The sequence below is a fragment of the Lipotes vexillifer genome, unplaced genomic scaffold, assembly GCF_000442215.2.
Source record: "Lipotes vexillifer unplaced genomic scaffold, Lipotes_vexillifer_v1.1 scaffold1242, whole genome shotgun sequence".
Classification (NCBI taxonomy): Eukaryota; Metazoa; Chordata; class Mammalia; order Artiodactyla; family Lipotidae; genus Lipotes; species Lipotes vexillifer.
In genome coordinates this window covers 173230-195668 of record NW_006793169.1, presented here as the reverse complement: position 1 = coordinate 195668, position 22439 = coordinate 173230, and the positions used below count along the sequence as shown (strand labels likewise).

Sequence of the window (22439 nt, the reverse complement as noted above, 5' to 3'; positions counted from 1 at the left end):
ACACCAGGAAAAACTTACAATACTTTTTAGTTTATATTGAGCTAGCATGGGGCTTAAGGAGGCTTAGAATTCTGTCCCTTAAATTTAATAAACTACTGAGTTTACTCAAGCTGGACAGGCTAGCTTCTGAGAAGAAACCTGAATAGGGCTGCTAGGTGGAGGGGATCAGTTGTATGGCATTAACATTCAAGATAAGCAGACATCACTCCTCTAATTAAATTCCTCTGAAACACATGGGGCTACCAAGCAAACACCTTACAGGAAGAGTCTAATCCTATCCATTTACCATTTTTTCTATTACTGAAATATGGAATGAGGAATAGCACTTTAATGCCACCTCTCAGAGTAAATTATATATAAAAAAGAACATTTTCATTTTCCTTCAAATGGTAAAACTAAAGCTTATTCTTTGTACCTGAGTTTCTAGTTGTTTCCCCGCAGCATTTCTGATAAAAAGAGTACTTTTATTGTCAATGAATAAATTCTCTAAACAAAAACAGATATAGTCAGATATTCCAAATGAACCTTCCCTAAATTTAGAACTTGAATTTTAAAACAACTTTATAGAACAATGTTACCACCCTATATCAAAAAAAATCTTTCATGTGGCAATTCTGGATATAAGGCTTGAAATCTCTTGGATCTTTCAAAATATACTCACACAACATATGGATTTATAAAATGTTATCACTGATAAAACTATGTGTCATCCAGGTTGTTTATGAAATGCCAATACATACCAGCCCTGAAATGTCACAATTCCATCATATACAGATTTGTGAATTTTTCACTCTACATATGAGGTAATGTGTTTTCTCCACATCGTGTCCTCACTTTTCAGGTAAGGGGAATATGACTCCCTTAAGACTGAAAAACAAGCCATGCCCTCCTCCCTCATTACAAAAGATTAAAGAAGAAAATCATCACTTCTTCATGACCCATGAGTGGCTCCTAAATCTTCCTTTTATTCTACTGTATTTAAAAACTCTTCTTCTTGAAGTTTCAATTTAAAGTCCTCTCTGATTCTTTCTAGCAGCTCTGGTTTAAAAATAACATCCAATGCAGTCATTGCCAGAGCTTTGGCCGTTCGCAAAGTGTAGAACTGAGCTTCTTGTGATCCTAAAAGGTAGATAAAATGAATAAAGATAACCTCATATGTATTACAATTACTTTATTAGTTTTCTGGTTAGCTCTCAATATCTAAATTGCCTCTGCAACTGCCCACCACAATATAGTATTTCCTGAGGCGCTGTTAGGTAAAGAAGTAATAATAGGCTAACCTAAACAGTTAGAAAGGCAACTACTACTACAAAGAGTATATGCCAAAACATTCACTTGTAATAACACTTACCTGCAGCTTCAGTATATTGTTCTGTATGATTCAAGGCATTAGATCCAATGTAAAAATATGGATGAATCCCAGGAACCACAAAAGTAACATTTCCAAAATCAGTAGATCCTTGGAAAGGTAAGACAAACCATGAATTTCGAATTGCTAGTCCAATGGACGCTAAAGCACACTTATCTTAATCTCTATAGCACCTGACATGATTTACTGCTCCCTCCTTTCTAGAAATTCTCTACTCTTTTGGTTTCCATGACTCCACTCTCCTGACTGTCTGGCTTCCTCTGTCGCCCTCTCTAGTCACTTTCCTTCACCTGTCACCTGAGTACTGGTGATCCCTAGGGTTTCATCTCTGGGCTACGCCTCCTCCTGTGTACTTGGGCAACCTCATCAACATTGAAACCTATGTTTTCAATCACCTCTCATGTATTGACAACCCCTAGGTCTCTACCCAAACAACTTTTGGAACAGGCTACTGGACAGCTTTCCTTAGAAGTCCTGTGAACACCTCAAATTTAACAAACTAATAATTAATACCAACCCACCATACTCCAGCCTGCTCTTTCTCTTGAACTCTTATCTCACTGAATGACATCAACACCCTGTTTTTATCTCCAAGTCCCTCTGAGTCTATTTCATCAACATTTATTATTACATTTTAAGAGAGGCTTTTCTAACATGCAAACGTAATAATGCTCTTAAAAGGAAAAAAGCCTAAAATAACCTGATATGTTTATGATTATTTAAATTCTAATAATTGTTTGTTACTCCTCAGAAACTGAAAATGCCCCCATATAACTAAGTCCTTAGTAACCTGCTTACTGATGACTGGAGATGAATTAAAATTCTATTTCCCCTTTAAGTAGCTTACTTAAAAATTAGAACTAAGCAAATTTAAACACTAGAAATATTTAGAATATAAAGCAAAGAGTATGATGGCTATTTCTAAAAACAAATCTGTTCACTTGACATTCTACATTCACTGAGGAATGCATTAGTGTCTTTCCCCTACCCATTAAGTTTGTGAAAAAAACTCATTAAAAATCGGGAGCAATACCTCCCCCAACCTCGAAAGCTGTTAAACAAAACCATTTAACCATGGATGGTACTTCCCTTCCTCAAATAGCATATGATATGTTTGAAAGAACTTAATCACCTGAAGGGCCATTCAACATTGCATCTTCTGAAATGAAGTCTATTCCCAGCTTTTTTCCATTTTCAATATAAGCTTTCCACAGGCTCTTATTGGGAAGAACATTGTAATAATCATGTGCTCCACCTTTAATTTCTACCTAATAAAAAAATTATAAAACAAATTTTGAATTAAGAAACTCAAATTCACTATCTAATTTTCAAACTAGCAATAGTTCTCTAACAGAAAGAGGTTTAAGAGGAGGCACCTCCCCTTCAGGATATAAGCTCTCTCAAATCTTTTACCTTAAAAAAGTATGTTTTTCTATAATGGGAGTTCCTAGGACCCTCTCTCCTTTACATTATATATGGACCAAAGCACACGAGGTCACCTAGTCAGTGAGTCTCAACTTCAGTCCCTAAACAGGGTGTGGGAGAGGCCAGGAGTCTCCATTTTAGCCAGCACCCCCAAGTAATTTTGATGCATGTGGTCCCAAAATCACATACTTAAGAAATACTGCCGTAGGCTATAGCCTCTAAAAGAAAGAAATCAAGATATACCAATTTTCAATATACAAACCGACACTGACACCACTGCCTGGTCTGAAAGGCATAACATATCCTGAGCAAGACAGAAGATTCACAATGTGGAAGGGTTGACTATGGTCCTCATTTATTAATTTCAGTGCATGAAGATACAGAAGCAGTTTATATGTGCCCAGTTAAGAGGATTTACAGATTTAGATTTGACTAAATCAAAAATGGGCAATACTCCCACAAACTAAAGATAATCCCAATAGCATTAGCAAAAACCAATTATAAAATGGCAGAGATAATATTCTACTTTTAGCAACATCTAAGTTAGAAACAATGACAACCTAAGTAGATACTACAAGTCAGCCAAAACATAAAAAATTATTAAAAGACTATTTAAAATATAGGAGAAAAGGAGATAAGCAATCTATCTGATAAAATGTTTAAGGTAACAATCATAAAGATGCTCAAAAAACTCAGAAGAATGGATGAACAGAGTGAGGAGTCAGAAGTTTTTAACAAAGAGTTAGAAAACATAAAAAAGAATCAGAGCTAAAGAATACAATAACTGAAATAAGAAATACACCAGAAGGAATCAATAGTAGATTAGACGATACAGACGAATGGACCAGCAAACTAGAAGACAGAGTAGTGAAAATCACTCAAGCTGAAAAGAAAAAAGAAAAATGAATTTTTAAAAATGAAGACAGTTTAAGAGTCCTCTGGGACAACATCAAGAGTACTAACATTCATATTATCAGGGTCCCAGAAGGAGGAGAGAGAGAAAAAGGAGCAGAGAACGTATATGAAGACATAATAACTGAAAACTTCCCTAACCTGGGAAAGGAAACAGACATCTAGTCCAGGAAACACAGAGAATCCCAAATAGGATCAACCCAAAGAGGATCATCCTGTCCTTAAATGGCAAAAATTAAAGATAAAGAGAGAGGGGCTTCCCTGGTGGCAGTGGTTAAGAGTCCACCTGCCAAGGCAGGGGACATGGGTTCGAACCCTGGTCTGGGAAGATCCCACATGCCACAGAGCAACTAAGCCCGTGCGCCACAACTACTGAGCCTGTGCTCTAGAGCCTGCGAGCCACAACTACTGAGCCTTTGCACCACAACTACTGAAGCCCACATGCCTAGAGCCAGTGCTCCGCAACAAGAGAAGCCACCGCAATGAGAAGCCTGCGCACCTCAACGAAGAGTAGTCCCCGCTCGCTACAACTAGAGAAAGCCCGTGCACAGCAACGAAGACCCAACACAGCCAAAAATAAATAAATAAAATAAATAAATTTTAAAAAAATTTAAAAGATGAAGAGAATATAAAAAGCAGAAAGAAGAAAGCAACAAGTTCCATACAAAGGAGTTCCCATAAGGCTATCAGCTGCTTTTTCAGCAGAAGCTCTGCAGGCCAGAAGGGAATAGCACAATATATCAATCCTTAAAGTGATGGAAGGGAAAAACCTACAACCAAGAATACTCTACTGACAACGCTTTCATTCATTTGAAGGAGAGATCAAAAGTTTTACAGACAAGCAAAAGTTAAGAGTTCAGCATCACAAAACCAGTTTTACGAGAAATGTTAAAAGGACTTCTCACCACACAACTAGAAATATGAAAATTACAAAAGGAAAAACCACACTGCTAAAGATAAATACACAGTAAAGGTAGTATCAATAGATTAACCACTTATAAAGCTAGTAGGAAAGATACAGATATATATCTTATCTATAATAAGGAGTTTAGGGATACAAAGAAGAAAAGGGTGTGTAAAATATGATATCAAAAACAGTAAAGGTGAGGGGAAGGAATAAAAACACAGGGTTGTTAAAAGTGCATTCAAACTTAAGAGATCAGTAACTTAAAATAACCACAAATGTATATAGATTGCTATTTATAAACCTCATGGAAACCACAAACCAAAAGTCTATAATAGATACATAAACAAAAAAAAGAGAGAAGAATCCAAATATGGGGAATTCCCTGGTGGTCCAGTGGTTAGGACTCATTGCTTTCACTGCTGGGACCCAGGTTCAATCCCTGGTCAGGGAACTAAGATCCTGCAAGCCACATGGCATGGCTGAAAAAATAAAAAAAGACACAGAGTGGTTGAATGGATACAAAAACAAGACCCATATATATGCTGCCTACAAGAGACTCATTTCAGATCTAAAGACAAAGACAGACTGAAAGTGAAGGGATGGAAAAAGGCATTTCCATGCAAATGGAAATGAAAGGAAAGCCAGGATAGCAATACCTACATCAGACAAAACAGACTTTAAAATAAGACTGTAACAAGAGACAAAGAAAGACATTACATAATGATCAAGAGGTCAATCCAACAAGAAGATATAACATTTATAAATATACATGCACCCAACATATGGAACACCAAAATACATAAAGCAAATATTAGCTAACATATCGGGAGAAACTGACTGTAACACACTAACACCCTACTTACATCAAGGAATAGATCATCCAAACAGATAACCAATAAGGAAACACTGGCCTTAGATGACACATTAAGGCCAGATGGACTTAACAGATATATATATATAGAACATTCCATCCAAAAGCAGCAGAATACACATTCTTTTCAAGGATACATACAACATTCTCCAGGACAGGTAACATGCTAGACCACATAACAAGTCTCAGTAAATTTAAGAAGACTGAAATCATATGAAGCATCTTTTCTGACCACACATATGAGACTAGAAATCAACTACAAGAAAAAAAACTGCAAAAATCACAAATGTGTGGAAGCTAAACAATGCTCCTAAACAACCAATGGCTCACTAAATAAGTCAAAGAGGAAATAAAAATACCTGGAGACAAATGAAAATGGAAACACAACAATGCAAATTCCATGAGATGCAGCAAAAGCTGTTCTGAGAGAGAAGTTTATAGCAATACAAGCTTAGCTCAGGAAACAAGAAAAATCTCAAATAAACAATCTAACCTTACACCAAAAGGAACTAGAAAAGAACAAACAAAACCTGAAGTTAGTAGAAGGAAAGAAATCATAAAGATCAGAGCAGAAATAAACAAAATAGAGCCTAAAAAAACAACAGAAAATATAGAAACTAAGAGCTGGTTCTTTGAAAAGATAAATAAAATTGACAAATCTTTAGCCAGACTCATCAAGAAAAAAAGAGAGGGCCCAAATCACTAAAATCAGAAATGAAAAAGGAAAAGTTACAGATGACACCACAGAAAAACAAAAGGATCCCAAGAGATTACTATGAACAATTATATGCCAGTAAAGTGGACAACCTAGAAGAAATAATCAGATTCCTAGAAATGTACCATCTCCCAAGACTGAAACAGGAAGAAACAGAAAATATGAACAGTCCAATTACCAGTAATGAAATTCATGAAATGAATCACTAATAAAAAGAAACTTCTAATAAACAGAAGTCCAGGATCATGTGACTTCACAAGTGAATTCTACCAAACAATTTAGAAAAGAGTCAATACCTATCCTCAAACTGTTCCAAAAAGTTGCAGGGAAGGAACACTTCCAAACTCATTCTATAAAGCCAGTATCACTTTGACACCAAAACAAGACAAAGATGTCACAAAAAATGAAATTATGGGACAGCTATCACTGATAACATAGATGCAAAAATCCCCAGCAAAATATCAGCAAACTGAATTCAACAGTACATTAAAAGGATTATATACTACGATCAAGTGCAATTTATCCCAGGGATGCAACAAGAATGGTTCAATATCCACAAATTAATCAATGTGATACACCACATTAATAAATTGAAGAATAAAAATCACATGATCATTTCAGTAGATGTAGAAAAAGCTTTTGACAAAATTCAACATCCCTTTATGATAAAAACTCTCAGGGACTTTCCTGGTGGCACAGTGGTTAGGAATCCACCTGCCAATGCAGGGGATACGGGTTCAAACCCTGGTCCGGGAAGATTCCACCTGCCGTGGAGCAACTAAGCCTGTGCGCCACAACTACTGAGCCTGTGCTCTAGAGCCCGCGAGCCACAACTACTGAGCCCACGTACCACAAATACCGAGCCCGCGTGCCTAGAGCCCGTGCTCCACAATGACAGAAGCCACTGCAATGAGAAGCCCACACGCCATGGCAAAGAGTGGCTCCCGCTCACCGCAACTGCAGAAAGCCTGCACGCAGTAACGAAGAATCAACGCAGCCAAGAATAAAATAAATAAATAAATTAAAACAAACAAACAAAAACCTCTCCACAAAGGAGGTGTAGAGGGAACATACCTCAATAACAAAAGTCAAACAGAAATACAGATCAATGAACAGGATAGAGAGCACAGAGATAAAACCACACACCTAATTATGGTCACCTAATCTATGAGAGAGGAAGCAAAAATATACAATGGAGAAAAGACAGTCTTTCAATAAATGGTGAACAGCTGAACAGCTACATGTAAAAGAATGAAATTAGAACACTCCATAACACCATAAACAAAAACAAACTCAAAATGGATTAAAGGCCTAAATGTAAGGCCAGACACTCTTAGAGGAAAACATAGGCAGAACACTCTTTGACATAAATTGCAGCAAAGTCTTTTTTGACCTAACTCCTACAGTAACAGAAATAAAACCAAAAATAAACAAATGGGACCTAATTAAACTTAAAAGCTTTTGCAAAGCAAAGGAAACCATAAACAAAACGAAAAGACAACACTCAGACTGGGAGAAAATATTTGCAAATGAAGCAACCGACAAGAGATTAATCTCCAAAATATACGAACAGTTCATGCAGCTCAATATCAAAAAATAAAAATAAAAAAATGGGTGTAAGACCTAAATAGACATTTCTCCAAAGACATACAGATGGCCAACAAATACATAAAAACATGCTCAGCATCACTAATTATTAGAGAAATGCATATCAAAACTACAATGAGGTATCACCTCACACCAGTCAGAATGGCCATCATCAAAAAATCTACAAACAATAAAGGCTGGAGAGGGTGTGGAGAGAAGGGAACCCTCCTACACTGTTGGTGGGAATGTAAACTGGTACAGCCACTGTGGAGAACAGTACGGAGGTCCCTCAAAATACTAAAAATAGAACTACCATATGACCCAGTAACCCCACTCCTGGGCATATACCTCGAGAAAACTGTAACTCAAAAAGACACCTGCACCCCAATGTTCACTGAAGCACAATTTATAGCAGCCAGGATGTGGAAGCCACCTAAATGTCCATCAACAGAGGAATGGATGAAGAAGATGTGGCACATATATAAAATGGAATATTACTCAGCCATAAAAAGAAATGAAATTGTGCCATTTGCAGAGACATAGATGGACCTAGAGACTGTCATACAGAGTGAAGTAAGTCAGAAAGAGAAAAACAAATATCGTGTAATATTGCTTATATGTGGAATCTAGAAAAATCATACAGATGAACTTATTTGCCAAGCAGAAATAGAGACACACAAGTAGAGAACAAACGTATGGATACCAAGGGGGGAAGCGGGGGGGTGGGATGAACTGGGAGATTGGGATTGACTTACATACACTACTATACATAAAATAGATAACTAATGAGAACCTACTGTATAGCACAAGGAACTCTACTCAATGCTCTGTCGTGACCTAAATGGGAAGGAACTCTAAAAAAGAGGGGATATATGTATACGTATAACTGATTCACTTTGCTGTACAGCAGAAACTAACATAACATTGTAAAGCAACTATACTCCAATAAAAATTAATAATTAAAAAAAAGTCATATACAACAAGCCCACAGCCAACATCTTAATCAACAGTAAAAAGCTGAAAGCATTTCCTCTAAGATCAGGAACAAGACAGGGATGCCCACTCTGCCCACTTCTATTCAACTTAGTGTTGGAAGTCCTAGCCACAGCAGTCAGACAAAAAATAGAAATAAAAGGCATCCAAATTGGAAAGGAAGAAGTAAAACTGTCAACTGTTTGCAGATGACATGATGCTATACATAGAAAACCCTAAAGATACCATCAAAAAACTACTAGAACTCACCAGTGAATATCGTAAAGTTGCAGGATACAAAATTAATATAGAGAAATCTGTTGCATTTCTATACACTAGCAATGAACTATCAGAAAGAGAAATTAAGAAAACAATCCCATTCATGATCTCATCAAAAAGAATAAGATACCTAGGAATAAATCTAACTAATGAAGTAAAAGACCTGTACTTGGAAAACCATAAGACACCGATGAAAGCAAATGAAGATGAGACAAACAGATGAAAAGATACACCATGTTCAAGGTTTGGAAGAATTAATATTGTTAAAATGACCATACTACCCAAGGAAATCTACAGATTCACGGCAATCCCTATAAAAATACCAATGGCATTTTTCACAGAACTAGAACAAATAATTCTAAAACTTGTAAAGAAACACAAAAGACCCTGAATAGCCAAAACAATCTTAAGAAAGAAAAACAAAAGGAGGTATCATGCTCCCTGATTTCAAACTATACTACAAAGCTATGTATGGTACTGGCACAAAAACAGATACATAGAGCAATGGAACAGAACAGACAGCCCAGAAATAAACCCATGCACCTTTGCTCAATTAATCTACAAAAAAGGAAGCAAGAATATACAATGAAGAAAAGACAGTCTTTCCATAAGTGGTGTTTGGAAAACTGAACAGCCACATGCAAAAGAATTAAACTGGACTACTTTCTCATACCATATACAAAAATAAACTCAAAATGGATTAAAGATTTAAATGTAAGACCCAAAACCATAAAACTCCTAGAAGAAAACATAGGCAGTTCGCTCTTTGACATCAGACTTAGCAAATTTTTTGGGGGGGATATGTCTCTTCAGGCAAGGGAAAATAAAGTAAAAATAAATGAATGGGACTACAAACTAAAAGGCTTTTGAACAGTGAAGGTTACCATCAACAAAATAAGAAGGCCACAACTGAACGGGACAGGATGTTTGCAAACAATAGATCCAACAAGGGGTTAATATCCAATATATACAAAGAACTCATACAACTCAATAGCAGAAAACCAAACAGCTTCATTAAAAAATGGGCAGAGAACCTGAACAGACATTTTTCTACAGAAGACATACAGACGGGAACAGGCACATGAAAAGATGCTCGACATCACTAATCATTAGGGAAATGCAAGTCAAAACCACAATGAAATAGCACCTCACATCTGTCAGAATGGCTATTATCGAAAAAGACAACAAATATGTGTTGGTGAGGATGTGGAGAGACGCGAACCCTTGTGCACTACTGGTGGGAATCTACATCGGTACAACCACTATGGAAAACAGTATGGAGATTCCTCAAAAAATTAAAAATAGAACTACCACACTCTCCAGCAATTCCACTTCTGGGTGTGTGAAGAAAATAAAAAAGCTAATTCGAAAAGATATATGCACCCCTATGTTCACTACAGCGTTATCTACAATAGCCAAGATATGGAAGCAGTCTATGTGTCCATCAACAGATGGAACGTAAAAACAATAGCTAAAGGTATACATATATACAAAGGAATATTAATCAGCTGTATTAATCAGCTGTATAAAAAGAATGAAACATTGCCATTTGCAACAACATGGATGGACCTAGAGGGTATTATGTTAAGTGAAATAAGTCAGACAAAGAAAGACAAATACTGTATGATTTCACTTACATGTGGAATCTAAAAAACAAAACAAATGGACAACTATAACTAAACAGAAACAGGGTCATAAGGAGAACAAACAGGTTGTTGCCAGAGGGAAGGGGGTTTGGGAGAAAAGAGTAGTAGGTGAGGGAGATTACAAACATTCAGTACAAAATAAATGAGTCACAGGTATGAAATGTACAGTGTGGGGAATACAGTCAATAATTCTGTAATATCTTTGTATGGTGACAGATGACAACTAGACTTATCATGGTGGTCATTTTGAAATGAATAGAACTATGAAATCATTATGTTGTATACCAGGAGCTAACATAGTGTTGTAGCTCAATTATACTTCAAAAACAAGCAAACTCACAGAAAAATAGATCAGATTTACGGCTTCCAGAGTCAGGTGCTGGCGGGAGGGGGAATTAGGCAAAAGTAGGCAAAAGGTACAAGCTGCCAGTTATAAGGTAAGTAAGTACTAGGGATGTAAGTACAACATGATAAAGATAATTAACACTGCTGTACATTATCCATGAAAGTTAGGGTAAATTATAAGAGTTCTCATCATAAAGGAAAAAAATTTCTTTTCCATTTCTTTAATGTTGTACCTATGTGACATGATGGATGTTCACTAAATTTACTGTGATAATCTATTTCATGATGTATGTAAGTCAGATCATTATGTTGTATACCTTAAACCTATACAGTGCTGTATGTCAATTTTATCTCAGTAAAACTGAGGAAAAAAAGACTTAAATATAGACTCAAATCTAATAACAATGAACCTTATTATAAGGCAACATTATACCTTGGGATATTAACTAGTGATAATAGTTCATGTTTTATGTTATATTTTAAATATCTATAATTATAAATAAATAAGGGATGAATGCTTAAATTTTTACTCTTTGGACACTTAACATATACTGTCTTAGAATCACTCTTACTATCTGAATAAATCATATATCTCCAGTCTACTGAGGGCAGAAAAAAATAAGGTATGAGGTGTTGGCCCTAACTCTTCACAAACATTATGCCATTTAATTCTCATAAGAACCCTAAGATAGATTATATCATTACCTCCATTTTTCAAGAAAAAATGGAGGCCCAGAGATATTAAATGACATTTCCAAAAGTTACAGAATCAGTGAGGCTGAGAGGCACAAATCCAGATCTTATCTCTCTCCAACTAGACTACAGGCTTGCCCCCAGGGCAAGATTTATGCAATTCTGGAGCTTCTCATCCCACTGTATGCCCTATATGATTAGTACATAAATGTTGACGACTTTATGAGTCAAATAAACAAAACCTCTTGACTACTGTGTCTATTTTAACTTTCATTCCAGCAAGCCATAAGTATTTGTATCACTATTACACACACCTGTGACTTCACCAAAAATAGGTTTGGCTGATTTTGCCATAAAGATCCCTTTACAGGAACTATATACAGCATTTCCAAAAGCATAACTGCCAATAAGGAAAAATATAACTTGCAAAAAGGCAGGGAGTCTAGCTCAGCAATATCAGTTATTCTAAGTCCTGTATAATGAGACGACTGCAGTCTTCCCTATGCAGACACTGATTAAAATAAATAAGAATGAAAGATTTTCACATCAACTATTCAGTCAACTGGTTTTGCATATTCAAGGCACTGATTGCCAAATAAAAGGAACACAAATTAGGTTCTAAATGTAACTTAATATAAACAACCCCAGCCCACATATATACTTCTGATTATAACTTAGATTAACTCTTAAAAGTTCTTACTGTGCACCCAGTAGCCAAAGCTGCAGCTCTGAAGCAATCTTCTGCCTTTTTGGTCAAAACTGGAAGTTCTTTCATTGAGGGTGCACGGAAGTAATAGATTAGCTCAGAATAAGAGGGAATGATATTGGGTTTTACACCACCATTTTTTATTATACCTATAAAAAGAACCAAATTACTGGAATTGAGCTTGGAGCTTGGAGATCATTTCTTTAAGCTTAAATACACCCATAAAGTTTTTCAGCCAATATATACATAAAGAAAAATAATTTAAACTTATTAACGTCACATATATGCCAACCAAATATTTTGATGTTATACAACAAGTTTCTATGCACAGTATGACACTTTCTTGCTAACAGGAAAAAAAAAACCTGTCTATATGTACTTTAGTCTGAGGAATTTATACAATGTTAAGAAATTATGATTCCTGACTATAAAGAAACTGCTAGAAATTTTTACAACTATCTTAAGCCTTCTGGGAGAGACTTTTCAGTGCGTTTTATTACAGTTGTACATTTTGATAAACTTTTGACATAAGGAAAAAAACCAATGGTATGAGCCTCTGTAATTACCCTCATACCTCAGGAATCCCATTTTAAATAGCATTTGGCTCTGGGAAAATAATTTTCATGCCAACAAGAAACCAATGCAAGTCAAAGATGACAAAATATACTACCACTGTCAAAACAAATGCATTTATTTGGAACTAGACTGAGAAGGAAGATGTATCCATTCAAAATAATAATGAAAATAAGTATGCAAAACCTATTTTATATGACCTGTTTTGAAAAATGTATTTTTTACATATTCCTGTTTATTCTTTTTAAAGAAACTAACGTAGAAAATTGGTAAAAGTGCAGTTACAAACTAATTTCAGACTATAGCAAAATCAAGCAAAGAACAGATCTTAAAGTATAATAATTTCTTAAATCATAAGGAAATAAACTAAAAAATAAATCTATACCTTCAAGACAATACTTTATTATTATATATATATATTAATGTGATACACATAATTTAAAAAGATGTTACTTAGGATTAACAGCACTTGAGCACATAAAACCAGTTACCACCACTTTTTTTTTTTAATGAGAAAATGATGAAATTTTGTGATTAAGAGACAGTGAAGATAACTGAAAAAATTAAGTTCTAACTTTCAAATACCCACAGAATATTAAGATACAGTGAGGATAACTGAAAAATCAAGTTCTAACTTTCAAATATCCACAGAAAGAACCGTACATAAAAACATTATTTCTAATACTCAAAATGACCATTCTATTTATGTACAAATAATCTTAACTATCTTCTTACCCACATATAAATGAACATCTAGTATCCTGTCCCAGAAATTTCTGAAAATGTTAAAAATTTTTGGAATATTCATAAAGTATATAAAATGTTCCCAAATGTTTTTTTAAATCAAATATTAAGGAATTATATTGCACTGGAATATATTAAGCGCCATCTATTACCCAAAGTATTTGACATTCGTACCATGAACTCTCCAGGTAGGTTTCATTTGTTGTCTTAACACAGACAGATTGTTATAGGCGAGGACAGCAGCATCTAATGCATTTAGTCCTTCCCAGGGATAAGCAGCAGCATGAGATGCTTTTCCATAGTATTTCACAGTCACACTAGGAAATAAAATATCATTCGGAATTACTTTTTTCAGTATCACCAAAGTAAGAAAATCCAAGTAATTAGAACTACCCAACTATTATTCAAAATTAATTCACACTGCTGAATTAATTTGTAGCAATAATGTAGCAATTTACATACCTTAGTTCTAGTTTATTATTATGTAATACAGTGACTAACACAAAGAAGGCATTCCAAAAACACAGAGAAAAAGAACTTTGCTCAATCGAGCTCCTGTACAAATTAAATCTGTACACAATTCAATTTAAACGAACAATGCAATACTGTTTTAAGTGCTGGAATTACAAAAGAGATGGCTCCTGTCTCCTTCTGCACTGTACTGTGATAGTTCTATATCAAAGGTCTACAAAAACTCAAATAATTCTTTCTGTCTTAAAGGTGGGGAAAGGTCAAGGAAAGACAGAAAGGAGGTGACATTTGAAATGGGTTAAGACAACCTCTAAAAATCAGATTATATTCACAGTATTATAAAATATTCTAGCGTTGTCAGTTGTTCCTGACCAATATTTTATTAATGTTCCAGAATACCTGTATCACTAATACCTTAAAAGTTTTTAAAAATTAATTAATTAATTTTATTTTTGTCTGGGTTGGGTCTTCGTTGCTGCACGCGTGCTTCTCTAGCTGTGGTGAGCGGGGGCTACTCTTTGCTGCGGTGCGCGGGCTTCTCATTGTCGTGGTTTCTCTTGTTGCGGAGCATGGGCTCTAGGCATGCGGGCTCCAGTAGTTGTGGCACTCAGGTTCAGTAGTTGTGGCCCATGGGCTTAGTTGCTCCGTGGCATGTGGGATCTTCCCAGACGAGGGCTCGAACCCATGTCCCCTGCACTGGCAGGAGGATTCTTAACCACTGCACCACCAGGAACGTCCCCCTTAAAATTTTATAAATTGTTTTTCCACTTCCCAATATTTCTCATACCAGTCTACTCAGATACAATAAAAAAAAAATAAGATTTAGAGAAAGGATTGTATATTAAATAGTTTATAAAGATGACTTGCCTCCATTTGTTTTTTTAACTCTTTGAACACGACTCATGGCCTTGTCTGATAACTCCAAAAGAAAAAAAATTAATAATGGTGACTTGTTTGGATTACACTTCTTAAGCCTGATTAATATTTAAATTACTAAAAAGTCACTCTAGGGCTTCCCTGGTGGCGTGGTGGTTGAGAGTCCGCCTGCCAATGCAGGGGGACACGGGTTCGTGCCCCGGTCCGGGAAGACCCCACATGCTGCGGAGCGGCTAGGCCCGTGAGCCATGGCCGCTGAGCCTGCAGGTCTGGAGCCTGTGCTCCGCAACGGGAGAGGCCACAATAGTGAGAGGCCCGAGTACAGCAAAAAAAAAAAAACAAAAAAAAACTCACTCGACTTATTTATTTTTTTTAAGGAGCTAGATTCAAGAGGCTCATGGCATTTCTTTACTGATTCCAAACATTCTATTTAAAAAACAAAATCCAAATATATATTTTAAATTTTAGGATACTTGTTATTTCCTCAATCTATATCTTATCACCATCACCCAGAAACTGGAATTTTAACAAAACTGGTGATAAATATTATAAAATGGAAAAAGATGTCCTTTACGAAAATGGCTCTAGCACCATTTCTTCTAGGGTTCAAATCTATGTACAATTAAAGCACAATAAACTACAGGAAAAGAAATGTTAATGCCTGTTTTATATCAGCATTAGTATTTTAGGCTTAAAAAGCACATTTAAGGGCTTCCCTGGTGGTGCAGTGGTTGAGAATCCACCTGCCAATGCAAGGGACACGGGTTCGAGCCCTGGTCTGGGAAGACCCCACATGCTGCGGAGCAACTGGGCCCGTAAGCCACAACTGCGCATCTGGACCCTGTGCTCCACAAGAGAGGCCACGATAGTGAGAGGCCTGCGATGAAGAGGGGCCCCCGCTCGCTGCAACTAGAGAAAGCCCGCGCACAGAAACGAAGACCCAACACAGCCAAAAATAAATAAATTTATTTATTTTTTTAAAAAAGAACATTAAAAAAAAACTGATATGGAATGATATTCAAGACACATTGTTTAATTTTAGAAAGCAAGAGCCAGATCAACAATATATTTAGCAGACTATTTCAGAGGGGGGAAAATCCTCCTTTAAGATTTAATTTATACATGTACCTATTTTATGTCTATAAATATACCCCCAAAGTCCTGGGAGAATATATATCTCTAGAAAAGGGACTGGATGTGAAAAAGGTGATTAATAGGGACAATAGTACTTTATCTTATTTATTGTTACAGATTTTTAGCATGAATAGATTAGTAATTTTTTAAATTAAATTTTTGTTCTTGCTCTTTTCCATCTTAAAAGTTGGCAAATGAAAAATCTAAGAAGCCAGATACTAAGAAAAGGCCTGAGGCCCAATGGACTGACTTCAGAATCAAGGCCAAGAAGCCTACCTAACCCTAAATCCTAGAAGGCTAATGGACTGGGAAGCCTGCCTGCAGCCACTGGTCCCTTCTAGCCAGAGGCATTGGCAGAGATTTCTAACCTCTAAGGTTTTCCAGAGGTGTACTACTGTACAGCATCCCTGAAATGGAAGTTGAAAGATTCTTCCTACTGTCACAATACCAATTCCTGGTGATAAGACCAAAAATACCAGAACAGTTAAAATAGTCACCCTCTGAAAACAAGGGGTGCAGAGAAATGCAGGATAACTGAACACACAATCTAGAAGCACTGCTGGGGTGGTTCTGCGATTACTCCCAGGCTACTGCAGAGGAGAACATGGGGTTTTCCTCAAGCAGCTGAGCCATGGCTCCTTGGGACCAGACCCCTAACTGGACCATTAACTATTATGGTTGAAACTTCTGATGTAAAAAATTTAAACCACTTAAATGATGCATGCTCCTAGGTACCAAAAAAAGTGAGCTTTTCAACATAGAGAAAGATAAAAAAAGAAGAAAAAAGTTTCAGCACCAGACAAATCAGAAAAGGATATGTTGGCAAATTCCAATCAAATCCACAGCTAGTCAGTTTCTGTATTTTTTCGTCAGGAACATAATTTATCCTTTTTGCAAAGAACTCAAAATAAGTAAACTAGAGAAGTGTGTTTTCTTCCCAAGTCTAACAAAGCTGTCTCTTGCAGATCTATTCAGCTGCAAATGCAACTCCATATCAAAGCATAGACATTGTCCAGAAACCAGATTCCTCTCAATTCAAAATAGAACATACGTGTCAACATATTGTTTGCTATTCTTACACTTTTTAGGCAGGATTTTAACAGTTCAATTATGAACACCATATTAAATCTCAGTTAGAAGGGGCCTACCAAATGTCATTCAATGGAAATCAAATATCACATCATTATCTTTCAATTTACTGTTTTTTTTCAATTTACTTTTTAAATGCAGAAGTACGGAGTTTTAGCCTCCAGTTAAGTCACTAAAGTATTCTAATAGCCTGTTTTCCACTACGAAGTTTATTTCAACTTGATTACTCACTCATGTTCAGCCACATCAGGCAGATAAGCAGCATTCTCTTGAGATGGATGGGCCATAAAAACAACATCAAGATTTTTAAAAGCCCCTGCTTCGATTAAATCAATTTTGCCACCACCATCTTCTTCTGCAGGGGTTCCCAGAACAATTACCTAGAAAGAAATACCTGTGTCAGAGCAACAAAAAATCCTAGCAGGCAGTATCAGTCAGGTTCCCTTGCACATGTATTCACAATCTAAATCAAACTATGAAGAGAGGTTTTGTTCTCTGACTCAAATAAGGCAGTGGGCATAAGTCTACCATGCTAAATTCACCACAAACTTGCAATTGACATTATTATACCAATTTGGCTCAAAGTATGTACTAAAGCCTCTATAGGAAACTTTTCCCAATCTTATAACACAATTTTATAGAACTAATGTCAAAGATGAAAAGAGGTACTATATACTAAGTTCCTCAAAATTATTTAGGACTAACTTCTTAAAGCTTATTTTTGACTGTCTTTTAGTATATATGTATATGATTATTCATAAGCCTTTTACTGGTAAGGAACTTTCTAGTTACTTATTAGTTATCCTCACAACAACCCTGTGAGGTAGGTAAGCGATCTGTATCATTTTAGGAAGGGTGGTTTTGAGGCATGGAGTGAAATGTCTTGCCCCAGATCACAGAGCAAGGCTTCAAGCAGAGCTGGGATTAGATACCCTGACCTTCAGGCCTGAACTCTGTTTCCTTACCAAACTACCTCTTTAGAAGGTCTTAACGCATTCATCCTTTATGAAAAGCATTGAATAAATCTTAATACCACGGTTAGAAACGGCCAACTATTACACAAACTTACTAATTCGATTCCACCAGCTCAACCAGGCAGATTTATTGGTCACCAAACACCTAATTAAACAAAAGAGAACTTTACAGAATAAACATTTTACTTTGATATTTAAACTTAACTTCTTCAAACAATTTTTAAAAGCAAAGAAAAATTTTCTATAAACAACTAATATACTTTCAAGGTCACGTATAAGAACACAATGAAACAAGTTGGAAAAGTTCTTGGCTTGCAAAGAGAATCAACATAAATTCCATTTTCAGATAAGACAGATAACCTTACTAAAACTGAGTATTACCATTCAAAATCAGAAGTGTGTGTATTTCCCAAAGTCTTGCTTTAGTCAGAAGTTATAAAGCTCTTAATTTGCTTAATTTGCAAACTCTTAAATTGCTTTTTACTCTTAACCCTTGACTCATGAAATATGACTTTTCAGGTTAAATCTTGTTGACTTCTCTGAACCTTTCATAAACCTGGTTAAAGCTAAATCTCTCCAGTGCTTCATGCAATGGCAAAGGACACCTCCTCCCCCAAACAAAACAAAAACCTAGCCAGATGAAAAACAAGGCCCAGAGGCAGAAAAGAGAAGGCAGCTAAAGAGAAAAAGCCACAAAACATGGAACTGTAAGGATAAAAGAGAAAGGTTACTGACACTGGAAAAAATGGGCTAAAGAATATTAAAATATAACATTAGTCTTCCCCTTAACCTGAGCAGTGGTGATTCAATCTTAGCCCACAGAAAGAATATACCATCTGGAAAAACAGAGTTAACACAAGGTTAAACTTGCCCTGTGGCTAACATAAACATTTCCCCGTTTAAAGGATCGAGCTATATCTTAAAATCGCGAAATAAACTTTAAGACTTAAGGATCATGTAGTTAATGTTCACTCTCTTCCCATTTTTTGTATACTTCTAGAGGTTTTGTAGTTCTAACGACTGAACATTTCCTATCCAAATCCAATGATTCGAATCACAACAGCTCCTAGGACTGCCACAAACAAAAGATTTTTTGGAGGCTAACGAAGAGGGTCTGCAGGTTTCCCTATAATAACTACCTCCTCCCAGAGATTGCACAACCTTGTCAGCAAATTGCGATTGGCCCTGTTACCAAAAATAAGCCATCACGAAAACCAGGCTTGGTTCTAAGTTCTTTCCTAAGGGAGAGAGTTCACTCAATTGTTTACAACTACGCAGGAGAGAAAAAGCAAAAGTCTGCAAAATGTCGCTAGGTCGGCAACTCATGAACTACTGACTTTGATCCAGGGGTTCTGCCTACTAGAAAAAGCCAGGACGTCGAGTGCTGTCCCCTACACCTGCCCCGGGGTGGGAAGGGGCGGAGGCGCACGGGAAGCGCCGGCTCCCGCCCTTCTCGGGTCGGTCCCGGCCTGGGCTGGCGATGGGAATCCCAAGCCCGGGCCCCACCTCACCTTCACCGGCAGAGGCGGCCCGGGGAGGCTCTCCAGGGCCCCCTTGACGCCCAGCGCGGCCGCCGCCCCGACCTCGGCGATCAGGTTGTGGCCGCAGGCGTGCCCGATGCCTGGCAGCGCGTCGTACTCGCAGAGGAAGCCCAGGTGCAGCGGGCACGGCGCCGCCCAGCCCCGCGGCAGCCCCCACTCGGCACGGAAGGCCGTGACCAGCTGGTAGTGCGGCTGCACCGCCCACGACGCGGCCGGGCGCTCGCTCTGGAAGAAGCGCGTCAGCACGTCGTGGGCATGGTGCTCCTCGTAGGCCAGCTCGGGCTCGCTCCAGATCGCGCGGCTCAGGGCCCCCAGGCGCTCGGCCGCCTCGTCGATGCACTCCGCCGCTCGCAGCTTCAGCAGCTCCACCTCGAAGACGGCGGCGCAGGCGCCCCCCTCCACCGGCCTCTCCTCTCCGGGTCTCATCGTGCTCACAGCCCGTGACCGGTCAGCGCTCTTCTCGACTGCCCGCTAGGTCGCTCCCTCCTGGCGGCCGACTGAGCCTGCGCACACGCCCCGCGTTCGCTGCGCAGGTTGTCTCCGCAGCTCGCGGGAGACCCACCCCCGAGCCCCCGCGCCCCGCCTCCAGCGCCTCGCCGGAAACGTGCTCCGCCCTTTCTGCCGCCGGTCGCTGGGAGGAACCCGAGTCCTGTTGCTAATCGTCTCTCCTTCGTCCCCTGGGGTGTCCTGACAACTTATTTATGGTCTAAGGTCATTACTCCTTTTCGTTGTTGCTTATGTCCCAGAGCAGCAGAATAGAACGGTTTTATTGGTTAACAGGCCTCAGAGACAGACCAAGTGGAATATAGTCCCCTGAAAAACGTCACCCTCCTTTCTAGAATAGTAATACAATTTTTTTTTTTTTAGAATAGTAATACAAATTTATACAAGGGTTTTAGTTCCTAAAACTGGGTGTCGATATAAATGCTTTACAAAGAACACTGGTCTATAGACTACGTAGTTAAGTTTTCGGAACGCCCTCTCTTTCTTCTCCCTGAGGTTACTGTGTTCCATAAAAGCTGAAACTGCTGTATATGGCTTTCTTATTAGAATCAGAACTTACTAGTAACTCGAACAGCAGCTGGAATGTAAATAGTAAGCACTAGATATGTATTCGCTATTATAGTCTACTTGAGTAGAGTAGAATTAGAATTAAGTATTTAAAATGAGGTTTTTTAAAAAGCCCAAAACAGTTAATAAAAACATTAATGGTCATATATATTCATACTATTTTGTTGATTTGAATGTGTTTTGTTAAATAGTAACAGCTTTGAGAGAGAGCATATTTTCTATTTTCGTTTACAACTTTGATGCTGAACTCAAGTAACATGTGTGCAGTTGGTGTCCACATTATAACTCGGTTTTAAATTACCCAGTGAAGAAATTCAAGATGCCGTACTCTTTTCTCCAGAGTGAAGCACAAAGTCTGAAAAAATGTTGTTGATGATATAACTATTAATAGCACTGTAGAAATTTATATTCTAAGGTGTTCCACATAGTAAAAGCTTCCGTCAACATTTCATACTCTATCACCTCTTTCCTTCATTTGTTACAATTTGGTTAAATGGGACACAATATATTCATATAATAAGACAAATGTATTTTTTCAAAATAAGTCTAAAGGAAGTTAACATACATGAAGACTATCTACTACTATTTTTAACTACTACACAAATTAACAATATCAGAGTAAATGTCACATTCTAAATCAGAAAATACTGTCATTCTCAGGCAACACCCTAACTGAAACGCAGCTCTAAAGACAACAAATGTGGTATTAAATTCCTGGACCCCCCTTGTCTATGCTTAATAAACCTTACTGAGATACACTTCCACAAAAATCCCCTCTGCGTTTATGAGATTCAGTATTATTGTGTTCAGATAGTTGGCTAAAAAATGGCCTTGTTTGAGCAAATACAATAGGTGACATTTGTAGAGCACTTACTCTGTGGCAGGAGCTTAACATGTGCTAAGTGCTTTATGAGTATTAACTCATTTAATTCTCATAATAACCAATGAGGTTGTTAATGTGATTGTTTATCTTCACTTTACAGATGCACTGTCTGAGATTACGCAGCTATTAAGTAGTGGATTCAGCATGGAACAGAGGCCAGTCTGGCTCCAGTGGGCTACTTTCAGCCACCTTGCTCTATTGCTTATGTAAGTAGACATCCAAATTCTTTTTTTTTTTTAACATCTTTATTGGGGTATAATTGCTTTACAATGGTGTGTTAGTTTCTGCTTTATAACAAAGTGAATCAGTTATACATATACATATGTTCCCATATCTCTTTCCTCTTGCGTCTCCCTCCCTCCAAATTCTTAAATGCATCTACAGCTTGTCTATTTACATGAGAACCCATAAATATCACTCATTTTGAATAAATTTACTGCAGCAACCCTGCCTGTTGCCATCAGTAGTACCCATGCTTGCTTGCTCTTATCAGGCAGCTATAAACAACAACAGAAAAGGGGTACATATAAATTCTATATAGAAGCTGCTATTTATATTGCTTGTTATGAATTAATAAAGCTGTCACTTGAGGTAGAGAAAAGATAGATTCATTTCAAGCTCTGTTCTGTGTGTATGCACATGCATGCATGTATGTG

At 37.4% G+C, this 22439-nt stretch overlaps 1 protein-coding gene and 1 non-coding gene across 2 annotated transcripts; one reads left to right on the top strand and one right to left on the bottom strand.

Annotated features, from left to right (window-relative positions):
- Window positions 1-825: 825 nt before the first annotated feature.
- PM20D2 (peptidase M20 domain containing 2) lies at window positions 826-20325 on the bottom strand. Its single transcript, XM_007466250.1, has 7 exons — window positions 19800-20325; window positions 17546-17694; window positions 13919-14061; window positions 12422-12576; window positions 2502-2637; window positions 1352-1459; window positions 826-1119 (listed from the first exon to the last, which is right to left on the bottom strand). The coding sequence occupies exons 1-7, from the start codon at window positions 20253-20255 to the stop codon at window positions 965-967; spliced, it is 1302 nt and encodes a 433-aa protein (XP_007466312.1). The 5' UTR covers window positions 20256-20325; the 3' UTR covers window positions 826-964.
- On the top strand, window positions 4993-5064 carry TRNAE-UUC (transfer RNA glutamic acid (anticodon UUC)). Its single transcript has one exon. It is a non-coding gene; the product is annotated as a tRNA-Glu (tRNA).
- Window positions 20326-22439: the final 2114 nt, after the last annotated feature.

Coding starts and splice junctions, on each gene's coding strand:
- PM20D2 (XM_007466250.1), bottom strand. CDS start 20,255: ATGAGACCCGGAGAGGAGAGGCCGGTGGAGGGGGGCGCCTGCGCCGCC. Junction 14,062..17,545: donor CCTGATGTGGCTGAACATGA/GTGAGTAATCAA, acceptor TTTATTTCCTAG/TGTGACTGTGAAATACTATG. Junction 1,460..2,501: donor AATGTTGAATGGCCCTTCAG/GTGATTAAGTTC, acceptor TACCTTTCCAAG/GATCTACTGATTTTGGAAAT.